Source organism: Ambystoma mexicanum, chromosome 7p, assembly GCF_040938575.1.
Source record: "Ambystoma mexicanum isolate Mex_15411 chromosome 7p, UKY_AmexF1_1, whole genome shotgun sequence".
In the NCBI taxonomy this organism is placed as follows: Eukaryota; Metazoa; Chordata; class Amphibia; order Caudata; family Ambystomatidae; genus Ambystoma; species Ambystoma mexicanum.
The window spans coordinates 474,846,882-474,866,743 of record NC_090939.1 but is presented as its reverse complement, the minus strand read 5'-3'; the positions used below and the strand labels follow the sequence as shown (position 1 = coordinate 474,866,743).

The window sequence follows — 19,862 nt, the reverse complement described above, 5'->3', positions numbered from 1 at the left end:
TAGTATCTGCGCAGCTACCCACTCATCATTTCCTACGTCCGTAGTCTGCTCTTCTTCAGCCCTCCCCACCTCTGCTATCATCTTCCTATGAGCTTGTCCCGTTGTACTAGTCCGCTCCCCTCCCGTGTGGCCACCTGTAGCTGTGTATGGAGGCGGGCTGTATGCCGGGTTCGAGTACCCCCTCAGCCGCTCTTAATTTTTGTCTTGCTATTTCTCCTAGTTCTCTTAAAGGATACAACCCCCCTCCCTCTGTTTTCACTACCTTCGCTAGAGGTATATCGTCGCTCTGTTCCTTTTTTATTTCATTTTCGGTTGAGTTGTCACTCTTTTCTCCTCCCTCTTGTCCTTTCCCCGTGTTCTGTGTGCCTTCACTCTCCTTTTCCCCATTCTCTCCCTCCTCCTTAATCTCCTTATCTCCCGTTTTTTCTCCTACAATGAACATTCCGTTTGGTCCTGGTCGGGACCCTTGGAACATCCTCCATAAGTTGAACACCTCCACATGGTGTGCCAACTTCTTCCCCTTGTATGTATTATGCAGATGGTTTAATAATGAGTGTTGGGTATATGGATCAAAGCTACCATTAGGCGGCCATGGTGTCGTCATTTTGTTGTCCGTCCCCTGTGTCCATTCTATGCTGTACTTGATCAATTTCTCCCTATGGGGTGATAGTGTTTTACATATGTGTTGCAGCGGGGTAGTGAGGGTGTTCCCCCACCCCCCGATCCAGTCCCGTATGACATAGTAGCGCTCCACTTGTTACCCTTCCCCTATTTGGTAGCGGTTATCTCACCAGCAGTTTACAATATACAGCCTTATATCTTTACCTGGCCCCGTAAGTTTGGGGACTTGCGATAGTCCGCTAAGGAAAAATTAGTAAAATATAGTATTTACATCTGTATATTTTTTTCTTTCGTTTCTTCCTTTATACAACACCCTTACGGCCCCCTGCGGCCGGGGCGCACGTAACCCCCTGCGGCTGCGTGCCCCTTGTGACGTTCTTATACTGCCGTCCTACTTTCACTTGCCCCTCCTCCCTCTTCTGCACTTGCCGTTGCCGGCGTTCTCCGTGCGCAGCCACGTCCCCTTTTTCGCCTTCCCCGATCAACTCATTACCGTCTACCTCCGTTTCCACGCCCTTAACACAGCTCTCCTCCCCGCCACTCAAAAATAAAGATGCCTGGTTCTCGAGATGTCCTATGAAAGCCCTACTGGTGACGTCACCGGTCTCTTCGAACTACTGGTAAGTTCTTCATATATTCTTAAGTCCAAAATACACTTGCAATCTATCCCCGTTAACCCCACAGCTGTCTTCCTGTTACTCCTGGAACAAGGTAGTCAATAATATAATCGGACAGGGCAGGCTGGTGGGCAGGCGGGTGGGCACGCGAGAGGGCACATCCGTATGTTCTTGTACCAGGGTATTTGGTCGTCTGGGAGATGGGCGAACTCCTCTCGTGGCGTGTGTCTGGGCCGTGATCCTCTAGGCCAGGGGTGCTGTGTAACACACATGTAACAAGATGATACCTATGCGGGTGAGAAAAAGCCCATAAGCACACAAGATAGCCTAAAACACACACTAGCAATCTGTCAAGAGTGGGGAAAAAAGGGTCTCACTCTTAGCAGGAGAAATAAATAAACCCTTCAAATCCTGCAAAGCTGCTGGGGGACTCTCTAGGTAAGGGAAATTAGCCCTAGAAGAGAATTCTCCCTAACACCCCATCCACAGGAAACATCAGAAGTTCCTATGGTTCGTGGTACAAGGCCAACACTACCAGTTCAAGGCCCTACCGCTCGCTTAAAGTCGGCCCCAAGAGTGTTCACAAAATGTCTGGCTCTGCTGGCGGCCCACCTGCGTCTGCAGGGCATACAAGTATACCCGTACCTCGACAATTGGCTCATACTGCCTGCTCCCGGGAACTCGCCGACTAGCACACGGAGACCGCCTGGCTACTGATGGAGCTGGGGTTCTCCATAAACTTTCTGAAGTCCTGCTTAATGCCATTGCAGAAAGCGCTGTTACTTGTCGCCAGACTCAACACAGTGGCTTGCCTGGCATCCCCCTCTGCTAGCGGCCATTCAAAGGAAGGTGCAGCAACTGTCGTCGGCGAAGACTGCCGCGGTTCGGGCCATCAAGGCGTTGCTGGGCATGATGTCATCCTGCATCTGCCTCGTCCGTTTCTGCAGGTTGCAAATGCGACCCCTGCAGGAATTACTGGATGCACGTTGTATTCAAGTGTTGAGGAGTTTTGCAGACAAGTTTGTGAAGGACCGGAGGGGGGTGTCTGTACTTCTGCTCTCTATATGGCAGAGGAGAGGCACAGAGGACCCCAGCCAAGATTCTCTGTTATAGGTACGTGGTCGAGCAATCAAGGCCTAGCTTCTCAGCAGGTGATGCAAGCTGGTTCTTAAGTACAGCGTAGTCCCCAAGCACCCACAAAGAAATGTCCGCACACTGCATTAGTTAAAACACAGTCTTTATATAATTAATATTCAAGGTTATGTACAATATCACGATAACTCACTTTGTACTCGGTTATCTATAATGGCAAATATACAGTACTACGTGGTACCACAATTACTATTAAATCTCTTTAAAGTGCATCAACTGTAGGGTTAAATGGCACACAAATCAGTTTGTAAAGGAAACCAACAATATATATAAGAGGAAAGCAGTTGGTTAGAACAATTGGCAGAATACTGGCCCTGCTACCCCCCCCCCCCCCCCAGAATAAAGATATATCACAAGCCCAGAACATATATTGTTCACAAGCGACTTCCCAATAGTTCTGCAACCCCAAAGTACCTGGCGTTGTAGCGTTTCTCGTCGGGGAATCAACAGCCCTTCTTGAGTGCCCTCCTTTTAAGGCAGGAGTCACGGGTCATCGAACATCTGACGAAGAACAGGGTGAGCTACGACGGTGAAGTGGCAGCTTCTTTCCTAGCAGTGCTCGTCGGCGGGGAAGCGTAAACGTCCTGCAAGGAAGAGGCGTGCGGGGCACCTCGATGTCAATAGTTCTGGACCGCAAAGAGTTTGAAGAACTGTGGCCCAGCAAGGGTGTCGAGTCGTTGGCGTCTCTGTGGTCTTGGGTGGCGGAAAACCCACCGGTGGATACTCCTCAGCACGTCCACGGTCGGGCCTTCTCCAGCGCGATAAAGCGGCGGCGATGCGGACGAGAGCGTCCTTGTATTTGAAAGTTCTTAGGCAAACGGGAGCACGGCGGCTCCGGTCGGTGACGGCGGTCCTCGACGGTGGTGAACAGTCCGGGCGCTTCTCCTTGGGATTCCACAGCAGTTCCCACCTCGGGTCGGCAGCCTGTCGTAATTCTTTCTACCCGGGAGCTTTGGCAAAGATCAACTGGTGCACGATGTTCCCTCGTAGCTCGGGAAGAGGGCACCTTACCAGGTCCTCTCTGGGTCAGTCCTTGGAGACACAGCAGCTTTCAGATTGATGAAGGAGAGCAACAGCAATTCTTCTCTTCCAGCAGGGCTTCAAGGGTAAGCTTCAGTTTCACTCCAGTTACTCTTCAGCTTCTGAACACAAATTCTAGCAGTGAGAGGCCCCCAGATATACTAGTTGGTCTGCCATTCATTCTGCTGGGTCACACTCAGGCAACCAATCGGTCAGAAGGCCATTCATGTAGGCAGTCAGCCAATAAGGTGCACAGGGAATTAAGGCCATTCACTTCTCTCCAGACACTCACAACCAGTTATGTGTATTGGGACAAGTACTCAGCCATTCAACACTCCACACTGCGTTCATACCAGTTTCGGGCAGGGCTGTCTCAGTCATTGTGTCAAACACCAGATACTAGACATCCACAACAAAGAATGCATATTCGTCACACACTCCATTCATCCAGGTCCCACCCCCAGGTGTACCCACAACATATGGTCGTTGTGAAGGCTCCAGCCAGTCTGGTCGGTACTTCCCCCACACTACCATATATGGAACTTTCACCCAACAGCCAGTCAGGGGGAAGGGATAGAGGAAGGGCTTCCTGGTATTTCGGGAAGATCAAGGTAATAGGCGATGGAGGGCAAGAGGCCACGGGGGCCATCTTGTCCCATTCAGGAATCTACCGATTCCAATGACAGGGCCTGGGCATCCAAAAATGGAGGACGCTCAGGGCACCAGTCATTTCAGCACGGAGCTGCCACCAGCCCGTACCCTGCTCTGAGGGCCACACGCAGGTGCCCAAAAACATACACTAGGGGCACCGGGTTGCACCCCCACCCATGGGTGCCATAAGGGTATCCCATGGGTCTGTTCACCAAAAGAGAGCTGCACCGCCAGGAGTCCCACATGAACTCCTGCGTGGAAAACCCGACAGAACACACGATAAAAGGCAGTAAAGGACAAGGATACGGAGGCCCTGTCCCTCCGATGCATTTCCAGCATCACAGTCGCCCCAGACCCCCCCCCCCCCCCCGACTGAGGTTAGGGTGCTTAATCTCCCACGAGATAGACAACCTCATCCAGATGGTCAACATACCTTTTGGAAATGCCATCTGCATTATCGTGATTCTTCCCTGGTCTATGCTGTATGGTGAAGTCTAGCCCTTGCAGGCTAATGGACCACCTGAGCAGTTTCGGGTTCTCACCCTTCATCTGCATAAGCCACTTCAGGGGCTTATGATCTGTTTGGACCTTGAAGGTGCACCCGGTAAGGTAGGGCCTAAAACGCCTAAGGCTCCAAACTATACTGAAACATTCCTTTTCAACAGTAGCCCACCTAAGTTCTCTACCCTTGAGTTGTCTACTGATGAATATGATCGGATGTTCCCTCCCTTTGTGATCTAACTGGGACAAGACGGCTCCAATTCCGGTGTCACAGGCGTCAGTTTGAACGATAAAGGCATGCTGGAATCAGGCGCACACAACACAGGTGCCCTACACAGACTTTCTTTCAAGCCATCAAGGCCCTCTGAAAGTCTTCAGTCCAATTAACCTTCCTAGGCTGTTTGGGTGAAGTCAGAGCTGTCAGTGGTGCAGCTATGGTTCCATAGTCTGCCATGAAATTGCGATAATACCCAGTGAGGCCCAAAAAGGCTCTCACCTGGGTTTGAGTAGTAGGAGTCTCCCAGTCATATACATCCTGTACTTTACTGGGGAGAGGTTGGATTTGACCCCCTCCTACCTCATGACCAAGATACGTGACTTTCCCACGAGCTATCTGGCACATCCCAAAATGGAGGACGCTCCGGGCCCAGTCATTTTAGCACTGTGCGGCCACCAGCCCGTACCCTGCTCTGTGGGCCACACACAGGTGCCCAAAAACATATACTAGGGGCACAGGGTTGTACCCCCACCCATGGGTGCCATAAGGGTATCCCATGGGTCTGTTCACCAAATCCAAAAGCGAGAGCTGCACCGCCAGAAGTCCCACATGAACTCCTGTGCGGAAAACACAACAGAACACACGATAAAAGGCAGTAAAGGACAAGGATGCGGAGGCCCTGTCCCTCCGATGCATTTCCAGCATCACAAAGATCCCCCTCAATGAGGAGTTCCGGTGCATGATAAGAGTGGTGGGTGAATGGTTTGGGGGAGGGTGAGCCCCCACATCACCCAGGGGGATGGGATTTCAAACCTTGCCATACCAGGAGAGAGTCACCACTGACGCCTCTCTAGAAGTTTGGGGAGCTCACACCGGATGTCTGCACGCCAGAGATCTGTGGCTTCTGGAGGAGAAGAATATGCACATCAAAATCCTGGAGCTATGGGCAGTGTTCTGGCCTTCAAGTCTTTCCTACCGTCTGAGAGGCAAGGTGATGAGGATCTTCATGGACAACACCACCGCCATGTTCTACATCCAGAAGCAAGGGGGCACTCGATCCACGGTGCTCTCCAAGGCAGCTTTAGGGCTTGTGGCATTGGGCTATCGGACATGGGATGTTCCTCATCCCATTGCAGGCGTCAAGAACACATTGCTGACTTCGTCAGCAGGGAACTGTGCTCATGCCACGAGTGGAAACTTTGTCAGCATCAGGTGGATCATGTGTTCGTCAAATGGGGCAGACTTCTGATCAATCTTTTTGCCACGGCTGTGAACTCAAAATGCCAGAAATTTGCCAGCACATTCCACCAACGTGGAGCAGAGGGGACGCAGTTGCCCCTGGGAAGGTCTATTTCTGTACGCTTTTCCCGTTTCCTCTCTTGCTACGTGTGATCAACACACTTGGTGTCGGTGCAAGATGATACTCATGGCCCCGGCATGGCCGAAGCAGTTTTAGAATCCGGACCTACTCAGCCTGTCTGTGTCACCTCCAGTCAAGTTGCAAGTACTTCCAGATCTGCTCACCAGAGAGAGAGGCGCAATCCTTCATCACGATCCAGGATCTCTCAACCTAAAGGCATGGCTCCTGCAGTCTTCGAGTTTGGAGGCTATGAGCTGTCGGTGGACTGCAGGGAGGTCCTCGCCAAAGCCAGGGCATCAACACTAAAGTGCTACGGCCATAAGTGGAAGACATTTTCTTCATGGTGCCTGTCGCAGGAGATTATCCCTCTGAAGGTCACGGCCCCACAGATGCTTCCATACTTGCTTTCCTTGGCGAAAGCTTGTCTGGCTCGCACACCTATCAAGGTACACCTGGCGGCCATCTCACGCTACACCAGATCCCTGGGAAGATCCTCGTTGTGATAGCATAGACTTGTCAAGGAGTTTCTCTAGGTGCTTTTTCAATCTTTCCTCCCTGTGAAGGTTCCTGCCCGGCATGGGAACTCAATGTAGTCCTGAAAAGACTCATGGGGGCACCTTTCAAACCTGTACATCAGGCCCCACTCAAGTTTGTCTCGTGGAAGACGGTGTTTCTTGTGGCCATCACCTCAGCCAGACGAGCTGGTGAGATCCAGGCCCTGTCCTGCAAGCAGCCTTAGCTGACTTTCAACGAATCGAGTGTGGTGCTGCCTAAGCACCCCACTTTCCTGCCGAAGGTCCTGTCGGAATTCCACCTGAATTCCAGCCTTTGGTGCTGCCTGTTTTTTTCCAGAACCCTTCGTCGCCGGCAGTGAGGACCTTGCATTCGGTGGACGTTGCTCGTGCCTTGAAGTACTACATGGCAGGCCCAAAGTGTTTTTGGAAGACTTCTCAATTGTTTGTCAACTTTGGACCAGTGAATCATGGGAAGGTCTAGTCGAAGGGTTCCATCTCAAGATGTCTCTCCGGCTGCATCATTCACTTATTGGCTGGCTAACCGGCCTCTGCGGGGCCGTCCAAGAACCCACTCCACCAGAGCGATCGCTGCGACGCTGGCGTTCCTTTCTGGTGTGCACCTGCTAGACATCTGCAGGGCTGCTACGTGGTGGTCCACGCACACCTTCACAACGTTCTACTGCATCGACAGGGATTCCAGGGTGGAGTCCAGAGTCACCCAAGCAATGCTACGCAAGTTGTTCGCTTGAGGCGAGCCTATTCCAGAGGTAAGGGTTAATTCCTTCGGTTGAGCCTTGCCACCTCCGTGGTTGTGTAATGTTTACTGCTGTGTATTAGCTATTCATGAGCATGTGAATTCATGAGCATGTGAATCCATGCCAGACCCCATGCTGGAGAAGGTTTAAGTTGCATACTTGTAACTATTGTTCACCAGCATGGGGCTGGCATGGATCCACATGCGCACCCTCCCTTAGGCTCCTCTGCGGCTCTTCTTGTTCATACTGGCACATATCGTGCTTACCAAATCTGAAGATGGCTGCCAGAGGTGGGGCTTAGGGAGAGGACTGTCATTGGATGGGGGCAGTATGAACGAGAGGACCGTGAATGGTTTAGAGAAGAAATACAGTTTTGAAGTGAAAGTTAAGCGGTTTTTTTTCTTTTACCCAGGATTCGCAGTCTGATGGGCAATAATCATGAGCATGTGAATCCATGCTTGACCCATGCTGGAGAACAATAGTTACAGGTAAGTAACTTAAACATCTTTAAGATGTATTGGCTGTTTGAAATTGTTGCAGTTGCGGGAAGAATTATCCCATTAAAAAATAAGTTTGTTTAGTGAAAACCGGTCTTTAGAGTTTTCTAGAAGTAACTTTGTACCTTCTAGCCCTGATTTGGCTAAGTTACATCTATGTGATCTTGCAAATGCCGTATACTATTCTGTTAGCTCACCACATTCTGGTAAATGTTATATCTTGACTGCAATAGTGAACAAATCCTATATAGAATTGCAAACTTGTGTGGATAGTGCTATATTTAAACAGTATCTTGTTATACTGAATTTGTCACCCCTTTATAGAAAGGCACCTCAACTATAGCTAAATTATGTGAGCTGAGGACACTTGGATAGTACAGCAAGCTTGCTTGGTTCAGATGGTTTTCTAGAATCTGGCCTGGGGGTCAGATTTTATGAGTCCACCCTAGTTATAGTGAAAAGTGAACGCTGAGAAGTAAGCCAAAACCCAATTAAGGTAAAGGTGGACAGCAGTCAAGGCTATTTTCAGGCGAGTGCGAGTAGGGTCAGGGATCCACACTGGTCCACACAGTGAAGCACCCAATAATTCAATTTAGACAGGAATGTATACAAATACAGTATTCGAAGGGATTGTGTCCTCCGACGTATTCCTTATCTTGGATATCTCTTTCCAGCTTTGCTGGCCTCGGAAATTTTTTCTCTCTAGAGGGCGCTGCGCGTCGACGTCCGCCGAGTCGATGTCCGCCGAGTCGATGTCCCTCGACAGCCGCCGTATCAACGTCATCCTGCCTATAAAGGCCGCGCGCAGCGTCTGTTGCTCAGTTCCGTTTTTCCGCGCTTAATCAGTGCCTCGGAATATCGTTGCTCAGTTTCGTAGATATATTATTCCATTTTCCTCGAGATATTCGATCCATACTCGATGGCTTCCTCGTCTGAACCGACGACCCCTTGGTCCGGCTTTAAAAAATGCCGAGACTGTGGAAAAAAGATGTCGCTAACGGACCCTCACTGGGTCTGTCTGTGGTGTTTGGGAGCTGAACACCATTGTTCGGAGTGTGAGGACTGTATGTCCATGACGGCTAAAGCCCTGAAGGAGCGTAGGGGGAAGCTGGAAAAAGGTAAGACTTCTAAAGCTTCTTCTTCCTCGACGAAGTCGAGACATTCGTCTCCTCGTCACCATTCGCGCTCCAGGTCTCGAAGCGGGTCCCATCGCTCTTGAGATCGAAGCACTCGAAAAGGAGACGCCGAAGATCCCCTTCGTCCTCTTCCTCTGTTTCACCTAAGAGAATCCCTTGCCCCACGAAGCATAGTTCCCGGGCTGAATGGGAGGAATTCCGAAAAAATATGATGAGCGTCTTCGAGAAAGCGGCCTCGACCCCCTCGAAGACTGCCGAGAGCGATGCTCTGGTCGAAAGACCCGAAGGTCCAAAACGCTGCGAGTCGCAGCACCCCGCGAAGGAAGCTTCTCGAGCGCGTCACGAACCCTCGAGTAAAGCAAAGACCTCGAATCCTTCTTCGAAGGTGCCGTCGACGAAGGTTCCGTCTTCGCTGAGGTTGGTGTCTTCGACGCCGTTGTCGAAGGGACCTTCGACACACGGGTCTGTCGACTCGACGCCATCCTCGACACCGGCGTCGACGCCAAGGAAAGTCACGGTTGCAGCGCACCCAGTGGCTATTCCCAGGTCTTCGATGTCGTCGAGATTGTCGATATCCTCGAGCAGAGTTCCGATTCTATCGAAGACCTCGAGGCTTCCACCTTTGTTTTCGACGCCACTTTCGAAGACGTCGACGACATCGACGTTTTCGAGGCCGATTACTACAAGTTTGGCACCCTCTGCCTTTGAGATGGGTTTCACACCCTTTGTGAGCTCAGACCAATTGAGACCAATGTCTTCAATTATGGAAGAGGGAGAACTGTCTGATCAAGAAGAGCCATTTGAGTTGCAGGGATCTGCAACCCCAGTTCAAGAGGAGTTATCCTCAGAGGAACTCAGATTAAAGGAACTCCATGATTCCTTACATGAGACAAGTGGTTTAGACACTTCCCCAGAGGTGGAGTTCGCTAGACCAGACCCGGGGGAGCATGCTGAAACACCTTATAGAGCCTTAGTGGCCAGGATTACAGAATTTATGGGGTGGTCAACACCTTCACCGGCTTTCCAACAGGATGGCCTCACGGATATTCTTGATAAAGGTCCACAGGAGGATCCTGTAGTAACTTTTCATAAAGCTCTTCAAAGAAAAATAATGACGAACTGGGAAACCCCAGATGTCGTCCCGGCAGTAAATAAAAAACTGTCTGCTAAATACAGGGTATCTTCTGCAGACCCGGAGTTTTTGTCCAAACACCCATCCCCAGAAAGTCTGGTGGTACAGGCAGCATCTTCTACTGACATCAAGACTGCTTACCCTACCGTCCAACAGGACAGGGACGATAAGAAATATGATGCTATGGCTAAGAAAGTCTTTTCGGCATGTAGCATGGCGTTAAAATGTATTAATGCTACTTGCACCCTTGCTAGATTTAGCCATACACTTTGGGAGTGTGCTTCTACAGCGGCTGACTGCATCCCGGAGGGAGAAGAAAGGGAGGCGTTCCTAAATATCATAAGGGATGGTAAAGACGCTATGTGCGAAGCCCTCCAGATGGGCATTGACTCGGCTGACAGTATCAGCAGAGCAATGGCGGCAAGTACAACAACCAGGAGATTTGCTTGGTTGAGAAAGTCTGGTTTTGCCCCAGATGTGCAAGACAGGCTCTTGAACATGCCATTTGATGGCTCTTCTTTGTTTGGGAAAAAGGCGGATGACAGTTTAGAAAAACTGCAAACATCAAAGGCAGCAGCAAAATCCCTAGGCGCTGCAATCCGTCAGACCTTTTCGTCCCACTGGAACCTCTGCGAGAGGCAAGTCTTTTCGCTTCTACTCCACATTCGGAAGAGGTAGAGGACGACCGGCTCAAACGGGGCAAAGAAGAACTACCCAAGGTGGACGGGGTAGATATTCAAAAGCCGCAGCAACAGCAGGTGCCTCTTTACCATCTGCATCAGCCGCCCTTAAACCACTCTGAGGACTTCCCTCACAAGACACCTGTAGGAGGCAGGTTAACTCAACATCTGGCGGAATGGCAGGCTATCACGTCAGATGCTTGGGCATCGGAGACAGTTGCACAAGGTTACTGCCTGCCTCTCCTACGCATACCTCAGAGTCATCCACCGGGGATCAGCTCTCAAAAAGCTCCAGATCCGCTCCTCTTGCAGGAGAAAGGTGCCATAGAACCGGTACCTGTAGCGGAGAGGAACAAGGGCTGCTACTCCCCTTACTTTCTCATACCAAAGAAAGACTGAGGACTGAGACCCATCTTGGACTTGCGGGAATTGAACAAATTCCTCAGGAAAGACAAATTCAAGATGGTAACTCTCTCTCAGATCCTTCAGGCCCTTCAGTTCCAGGACTGGTTGGTATCTCTGGACCTTCAGGACGCTTATTTCCATGTGCCAATCCATCTCAAACACAGGAAATACCTGAGGTTCGCAATTGGCAGCTCTCATTATCAATTTCGAGTTCTGCCATTTGGGCTGACCTCCGCCCCGAGGGTCTTCACCAAGTTAATGTCGGTAGTGGCTGCAAATCTAAGGAAGGAAGGGATTCGCGTCTACCCCTACCTGGACGATTGGTTGATCAGAGCTATATCTTCGGAACAAGCTCAGATCCAGCTAGATTGTTTGCCACTTCCTTCACAGACTGGGCTTCTCCCTCAATTTAAAGAAGTCACAAATGATACCATCGCAGAGACTCCAGTTCATCGGAGCAATCCTGGACACTTCCCTGGGAAAAGCCTCGCCACCAGAGGTGAGGGCTCAAGATATTCTACAGATGGTCACCAAGTTTCAAAATGCCCAACGTCTCCCAGCCTTCGACTTTTTGAGGTTGCTAGGCCTCGTGGCATACTGCATTTTCCTAGTGCCAGAGGCTCGCCTGAGAATGAGATCTCTCCAGTGGGCACTAAGAACTCAGTGGTCACAATTCTCAGGGAGAATGACAGATCTTCTTCAGGTTCCCGACAGGGTGGCTCGAGACCTTCAGTGGTGGGCCTGTCAGGAGAACATTCTGAAAGGAGAGCAGTTTTGGCAACCTTGGCCGGAGATAACGGTAGTCACGGATGCCTCACTTACGGGGTGGGGAGCCCACGCCAACGACTTGACGATCAGCGGTCATTGGTCTCCATCGGAGTCCAGACTACATATCAACCTGTTAGAGCTGAGGGCCATCAGACTTGCGTTGAAGGCTTTTCTGCCATCTGTACAAGGAAAGAATGTCCTGATAATGACAGACAACACAGTGGCCATGCATTACCTCAACAAAAGAGGAGGCGTAGGATCACTACCACTGTGCAGAGAGGCGATGCAGCTCTGGTTTTGGGCAATCTAAGAAGGAATCTCTCTATCGGCAGTTCATCTAGCCGGAGAGAAGAACTTGACAGCGGACGCTCTGAGCAGGCAGAGCAGTGTCTCCCACGAGTGGGAACTAGCTCAGGAAGTCCTTCAAGAGATCTTCGCCCTTTGGGGAACCCCTCAGGTGGATCTGTTCGCCACCAGTGTCAACAGGAAGTGCGATCTGTTCTGCTCGAGGGAATTTCCCCCGAGAGGAGCTCTGGGAGACGCGTTCATAGTGGACTGGGAGTTTCCACTCCTGTACGCATTTCCACCAGTCCTTGTCATTCCTCAATTGATCAGGAGGTTGAGAAGATTCCGGAAAACCATGATTCTAATTTCCCCGGATTGGGCCAGGAGAACCTGGTACCCGGACCTTCTAGACTTGTCCATCTGCCCTCCAATTCGACTTCCACTCAGAGAGAATCTGCTCTCACAGAAGGGAGGTCAGGTTCTCCATTCAGACATCAAAACCCTCAACCTTCACGCTTGGCTTCTGAAAGGCTGAGGTACAAGGATTAGGACCTCCCTGATGACGTTATGGAGGTGTTGCTTTCGGCAAGAAGGCCAGCAACACAATCTTTATACCGCTGCCGTTGGAACAGATTTTGCAGCTGGTGTAGGGAAAAGAATACCGATCCCTTTTCACGTGGTACACCAATGGTTTTGTCCTTCCTACTTTATTTAGCGAATTCAGGCCTTCAAGTTGGCACCATCAAGGGCTATCTCGCAGCGCTATCCATCTTTAAGCGCACTGCGGCAGAACCATCCTATTTCAAGTTACCCTTGGTAATACAGTTTCTAAAGGGGTTAACTAACGTTTATCCCCCAAGACCATTCCAGGTTCCCCTATGGGATTTAAATTTAGTCCTAACTTTCCTGATGGGCACATCTTTCGAATCACTTCACTCTTGTTCGTTAAGGTTTCTTACCCCTGTTTTATTAGTAGCACTTACATCTGCTAGAAGGGTGAGCGAGTTACAAGCTCTTTCTTGTAAACCCCCTCATACAATCTTTCACAAAGACAAAGTTGTTCTGCAAGTGAAGCCTAATTTCCTCCCAAAGGTGGTTTCTGAATTTCATATCACACAGAAGATTACCCTTCCATCTTTCTATCCTCCTCCCCATCCGGGGAAAGAGGAAGAGAGGTTAGACAGGCTGGACTCAAGAAGGGCTTTAAGTTTTTACATTAGTAGACTGGCTAGGATAAACAAGCAGACCAGCTGTTTGTAGGCTACGCAGGTCACAAGCTGTTGCTACCGATAACTAACCAGACCATTTCCAGATGGATTATTTTAGCCATTTTGGAATGTTATAAACTGGCAGGAAAAGAGCCCCCTCAAAATCTTAGGGCTCATTCGACCAGAGGTATTGCAGCTTCATCGGCCCTCAAAAGAGGTGTGCCGGTTCGAGACATATGTGCGGCTGCCACATGGTCGTCCGTCCATACCTTTACACGGTTTTACAACTTGGATTCCTCCTCCAGTCAGGAAACTAGGTTTGGAAGGGCAGTATTGCACTCTATTCATCAATAAGAGGAATCATGAAGTCAGTACTCCCACCTCCAATAACAGAATACTGCTATGGGAGCCTATCTAAGATAAGGAATACGTCGGAGGACACAATCCCTTCGAAGAACAAGTTACTTCTTACCTTGTAACGTTCTTTCGATGGGATGTTCCTCCGACGTATTTCTTATCGACCCTCTCATCCATCCCCGCAGTACTACTTCCCTTGTTGTTGCAGCTTACGCTCCTTCAGGGTGATTAGTCTAGTCCAGAAAGAATTATTGTGGGCTACAAAATGGAACTGAGCATCGGACACTGCGCGCAGCCTTTATAGGCAGGATGTCGTTGATACGGCGGCTGTCGAGGGACATCGACTCGGCGGACGTCGACGCGCAGCGCCCTCTAGAGAGAAAAAATTTCCAAGGCCAGCAAAGCTGGAAAGAGATATCTAAGATAAGGAATACGTCGGAGGAACATCCCATCGAAAGAACGTTACAAGGTAAGAAGTAACTTGTTCTTCTAGGCCTTAATGCAAACTATAAAAATGAACCAAGCAAGTGAGATTGTCACACAATAGTTAATAACAAACCTACATCCACAATAGGTTCTAAATTGCATTAAAATTACTTAAACACTGTACCAGGTAAGAGAATGAATGCAGTAAAGATGGAACCAAGTCACAAGTGATTTTCCATAACTTAAACAGTTAACTGTCAAATTAAGGTCCAGGTTGAAGATTGACTTTAAAAGTCACCATAACACTATTGGGGTTTTGACTTGGGAGCATTCCCAGAGACTTTCTGAAAATGCATTATTTTCTTTTTGCTTGCACAGTTTTTGCCTTTAACTTCTATTTTCATAATAGCTTATTCAAGTTTTATGGTGATCTCTTCCACCTCGCTCTTCTCCTGATAGTTCACCATAACTGCTCATCTGCGCCTACCACTAAGTGGGCCAGGGAAAGTAGAAAGACTATCCATTTCCCTAGATTTAGCAATATATCGCCACACTCTGAAAACAGGACTTCGACATTCCCCATAAACGAATTGCTTTGCATTTGTGAAAGGAGCGCATAGCAGTTAAATTGATGCTTAAACCAGTTACATAAGGCATTGATGTTTCATAAACTGTTTATTTTTTCAGGGTGCTGTATCAGCAACAAAATCAGCCTATGGATGCCTTACAGGCCTACATTTGTGCTGTTCAGTTGGATCATGGTCATGCTGCAGCTTGGATGGATCTAGGCACACTCTACGAGTCCTGCAATCAGCCTCAGGATGCAATTAAATGCTACTTAAATGCAACCAGAAGCAAAAACTGTACTAATACCTCTGCACTTGTTTCGCGGATTAAGTATTTACAGGTAAAACGTTGTCTTTTGATGAGGCTGCATTTTCATGCACTGCAATGTTTTGCGCTTGAGAATCAGGTTGAATGTTGCCAAATAATTAATTGGTTTGTGTTTTGTGTTCCATCATGTTTCTACCATTTCACCATTTGTATTTTAAATGTTCATTGATACAAATGGCATATTAGCTAATGTTTTCATTAATTATCTAATATATTCTGAATACTCCATGTATTTCGATTGTATTTATTGGAAAATCCATCAAGAGCATATCTTGCTTGTATGGAATTTCAGAAATTCAAAAACATTCACATCTTTAAAGATAAAATTGATATTTGTTTAATTTCTCACAAAGGTTGATATTCTGGTTACCCTCTTTCTTACTACCTTTCTAAATATTCCCGACATTTTATTGTATATGCTCTGTAAAACATTGTCTACAATATTTAGTAAGATTTAGTGTTCTTTCTCTTACTAAAGTAGGCTTGTTAAATTTGCTTTTTACATAATTTTTCCTAGGCTCATTTGTGTAACCTTCTACAAAGTAGTCTCCAGAATAAAAGTAAATTACTTCCTAGTATTGAGGAGGCATGGAGCCTACCAATCCCCGCAGAGCTTACCTCCAGGCAGGGTGCCATGAACTCAGCACAGCAGGTGAGAAGTTGGGTTATGTTTTACAGGTGCCCAGCTTAAAGGTTTTTTTCAATCTTTAGTAACAAGCTCACTTTTCTTAAGTGTAGGACTGACATTCATTAAGATTAAAAACAAAACGTAAACCTTATAAATCCTTTAGTTTATTTTCAGAGGGCTGTTGCCTAGAACACCAATGGCCGTTTTGGGGACCAATTGAGAACCTTTGTGAATTTACACCTCGATGAGAAATTTTTGTTTTCATGTTGCTGTTAGACATAACAACTACTGAAAGTTCATATTTCGCCACTGACATTTTGATTGTAATGTTCATTGTTTGTGAAGATTGTCACCTTATTTTAATTATATTTCTGTGAAATGTATGTAGCATATGGGGAAACGGTAAAAAGATAATAATTTTGCTTTTTTCCTTCTGCTCTTCTTAGGCCTGTAAACCTCATCCGAATTCTGAACCTGTTTTAGGTCTCAGTCAAACATCAGTTTCACAACAATCCTTGTCACTACATATGGTTCCTTCTAGCCAAGTAGACGACATGTCCAGCCCCGCAAAAAGGAAAAGAACATCTAGTCCAGCCAAGGTAGATGGATGTTCTGACATGTCAAATCCAAGTTTAAGTTATAACTGTGCTTGGTGCCAGGAGTTCATTGGGTTTGTGTGCAAGATGGTATAAACTACTGGCACTCAGGGTGCCTCGCCTCTGTTAATATTTTTTCCAAGTTAATACTGCATTCATATATCTTTTTGTTCATATCGTCTCTTGGGTGTTTGACCATTGCATGTTTTTACTGTCTTTTGATAAACCTTTTTCTGGTTGCATAATGAAATTACACAGTCCTACTTTGCCATCATTTTGAATAGTTAAACTGCTCATCATTCTAAACAGTGAATGAAAGAACACTCCTACAATTTAGTTCAAGCATTGGGTAATATAAAGGTATTTTAAGAGTCCAATGCTGAGACCACCACCACCACCAATCGAAGAAAGAGAAAGCCCACATGCAAGAATCCAGATTTTATTTGTTTAGTCTAATTTGCCAATGGAAGGCCACTAACACGGCACCCTAAGGCATTTGAGATGCTCATCTTGAAATTACCACTGTTGGCTCTGCCACCAAATGCATGCATAAATGTATGCCCTGACCCAGTTCCTTTTTCCAGGCACACAGACACCATCAGATCTTTCCACTCTCGTTTTTCTTCTAACTACATGTTGGTATGTTACTCACGAAAGCCATAACTTGCAGTGATGTTAGTTACTTGATGTCACTTTCTGTCCTTGTCAGAAACTTTCCCAAGTGCCCCAGGCTGATGTATGTAGTACAGTATTTCACTTGGGTGCTATTTTGCTCTCGAATTGGCAGTGGTGGTCAAGGAATCACATACAGGGACTTTTAAGGGGAGTGGGTTGACAAGATATAGAGAAGGCACTGTCTACACCAGAGGCAAGCTAAGTATGCAGTTTTATATTTGTAGCTAATTAATATGTGGGATAACTCAATTCAGTTTTCCTTTTGCTTGGTATTGCCAGTGCTTTTCAGTGAGCGCCCCGGTTGAGCAGCTAAACTGATAATCACTTAACAGCGGTACAAGTTAGGATGAGCAAATACTGTGGACTGAGTTCTGGTTGGCAGAGTGTGAGATTTTTGTGAATTTGGGGTGTGGTAGGGGGATGGTTCCCATGGCCCTTCAGGCAACTTTAAAAACCTGGGTACCTTCCAGTGGGAAAGGCTCTACAGACTTTTCTGGAAGGACAGTCCAAAGCTTAGGTTGAGTATCTTGGAGCGCTCTTCGCTAAATCTAGCAAATGGATCTCTTACGGAGGTCATATGTTGCATTCCTGTATCCCGATTATCTAACAATGTGTGGGGAGCAATTGCTGATGGGTGTGTATGCAGAAGTACCATGATGGGGCAAAAGGTTGAGGGCTCAAGCTATGGCATCGTGAAGACTGGTCCAAGGGAGGATCTGCTGATGAAGGTTGTAGGATGACTAATGAAATTTCTTTGTTGATCATGCTTTGTCTTTTGTAGCTTCAGGGCTCACCATCTCCAATAGACATTATTTTGTTCCAATATCCCTGGCACTTCATTGCATGGATGCATGCAGGAAGTCTACAAGCAGGACATTTATGTGGCCTTGAGGTTTCGAGGATTCAGCATCACTGGCCCAGTGAAGTGAGCTCCACCATTTGTCTTACTTGGCTGCGAGAAGTTTAGTTTCTGCTGTCATTGGGGCAATGCTTTGCAGCCTAGATGGATTTAGGAATGTTGACGGTTCCAGCAGTGCTTCATCATGTTCTCAAGTCTGGTCTCTGGTCAGCACCATCTTTCTCCTTCAGAAACGTATTCCTTAGGTTTTTCCAGTTACTGGAGCAGACCTCATGATTTCCCCAATCAGACCTGCATTGTTGCCTACATTTGGCAGACATCCAATCAGTGGGAATATCACATTTTACATTTTGCAGTCTTCTTCCCAAGAATTCTAACTCTGTCTGGATTCAGGGCAGAATCTGGACACAAGTCCCAAAGCCAGACCTATCTGGATGAGGCTACCTATGTCCTTGGATATTGCAGGCCAGCAAAGCCATTTCCATAAAGGACTATATCTGTATTGTACTCTCCCTTGTTAGGGATAGTGCCTGACCATGCACTTGGTTTTACATGGGTGTTGCTGCTAAGCTCACTCCGATGTACAACAGGACTGTACCTCTAAAATAAACCAAAAGCTGTCACCCACCTGTGAAGCCCGCACAGCCCTATGGGATAACTGGGTAAGCTGTGTACCCCAGCCCCAAAGGATGTCTGGGGTGGGGGGTCCCCAAAGAAAGTTAAGATGCTCCATTGCCTGAAACCTGAAATTACCAAGCGTTTTATGGAAGTGCTTCTCTTTTTTAAATACTTGTTGTTTTTATTTCTTTATTGTACTTTACTGTCAAAGGAACCGGCTCGTTAGATCGTCAAGTCCTCTGGACAAGAGACGGAAGGCTCCATGTATGATAAAAAGGAGGACAGGCAACATAAAAAAATAACCAAAGAAGTGTTCGCTCTCCCAAAGCCATTCATCTTCCTCATCCTCCCTTAAGAAAATGAGACTCCATTGACGCAGGCATGACTGCGATTTGATGGAGGATCAAAGTAAGGTCTGATCGGGCATGTTGAAGGAAGAATGAGAGGCTTTCAAGGAGCAAATGCTCTAGATGTTTATAAAGAAATGCTAGATGTTTAAGACGGCCGCAGCAGGTAGGACTCCGATCATGATGCTGCCAGCCAATACAGCTCCAGTTGTGCCCAGATGATCCGGCGCCAAGGTAGTTAAGTCTGGTGCCACACCTTCGTGCTCGATGACCAGCAAACTGGTCCTAGTGCCGAAGTGTCCGGTGGACCATGTTAGACAGGTGGTAACGACACCATCTTCACCGACAGTCGACCGTTCCTTTGTCCCCGAATCCCGATCAATGTTTTTTGACTCCATGCAGTCCATTTTGGACAAGGAGGAGGACCAAGTGCCTTTTTGGCTTTTAACATATGGGTGGGGTGTCTAGAGGAGACAATTCCTTTGCTGATTAGCAGATTTGCTAGCTCTGGCTGAAGGGCTGTATGACGCAAATGGATTAGACATGTCTCCTGATCTAGATATTTAGCAGGTTGCTCTATATGGTCACGCTAATGCACAGTGCCAAAGTACCCAGCAAAACCTCTGTTGGCCATTGATATAACCAGGCTCTTAGATAACGGACCGCATACGTAAAGCTCATTGCCTCTTAATGTAGCGATATCTGACCCCATCTCAACTTTGTGGACGAGAACTTGCTCCACGCCACCTGTTGGGGGTCGGGGTGGGGGGTATTTGCCCTTTCAATGGATTGCTTTTCTCCCACAGATTCCTTATCTGATAGATATTCCCTCCAGCTTAGCTGTTTCGGAACATTTTCGATAGGGGGTCTTGTGGAATTTGATCCGGGCGTCGACCATAGATCCGTCTTCCTCGGTGTCTGGTCGTCGGCTCAGAACATGCT

General features: G+C 47.8%; 1 protein-coding gene across 5 annotated transcripts in view; it reads left to right on the top strand.

The window, feature by feature from the left end:
• KDM6A (lysine demethylase 6A) overlaps nucleotides 1-19,862 on the top strand; it is a 1,954,130-nt gene that overhangs the window by 911,800 nt on the left and 1,022,468 nt on the right. For 4 of the 5 annotated variants that reach the window (XM_069636499.1, XM_069636495.1, XM_069636496.1 and 1 more), the window contains exons 12-14: nucleotides 14,991-15,210; nucleotides 15,715-15,849; nucleotides 16,272-16,424. In XM_069636499.1, coding sequence (XP_069492600.1) covers nucleotides 14,991-15,210; nucleotides 15,715-15,849; nucleotides 16,272-16,424 — 508 coding nt within the window. The remainder of the gene's footprint in view (nucleotides 1-14,990; nucleotides 15,211-15,714; nucleotides 15,850-16,271; nucleotides 16,425-19,862) is intronic. The other variant, XM_069636498.1, reaches the window with a different exon arrangement.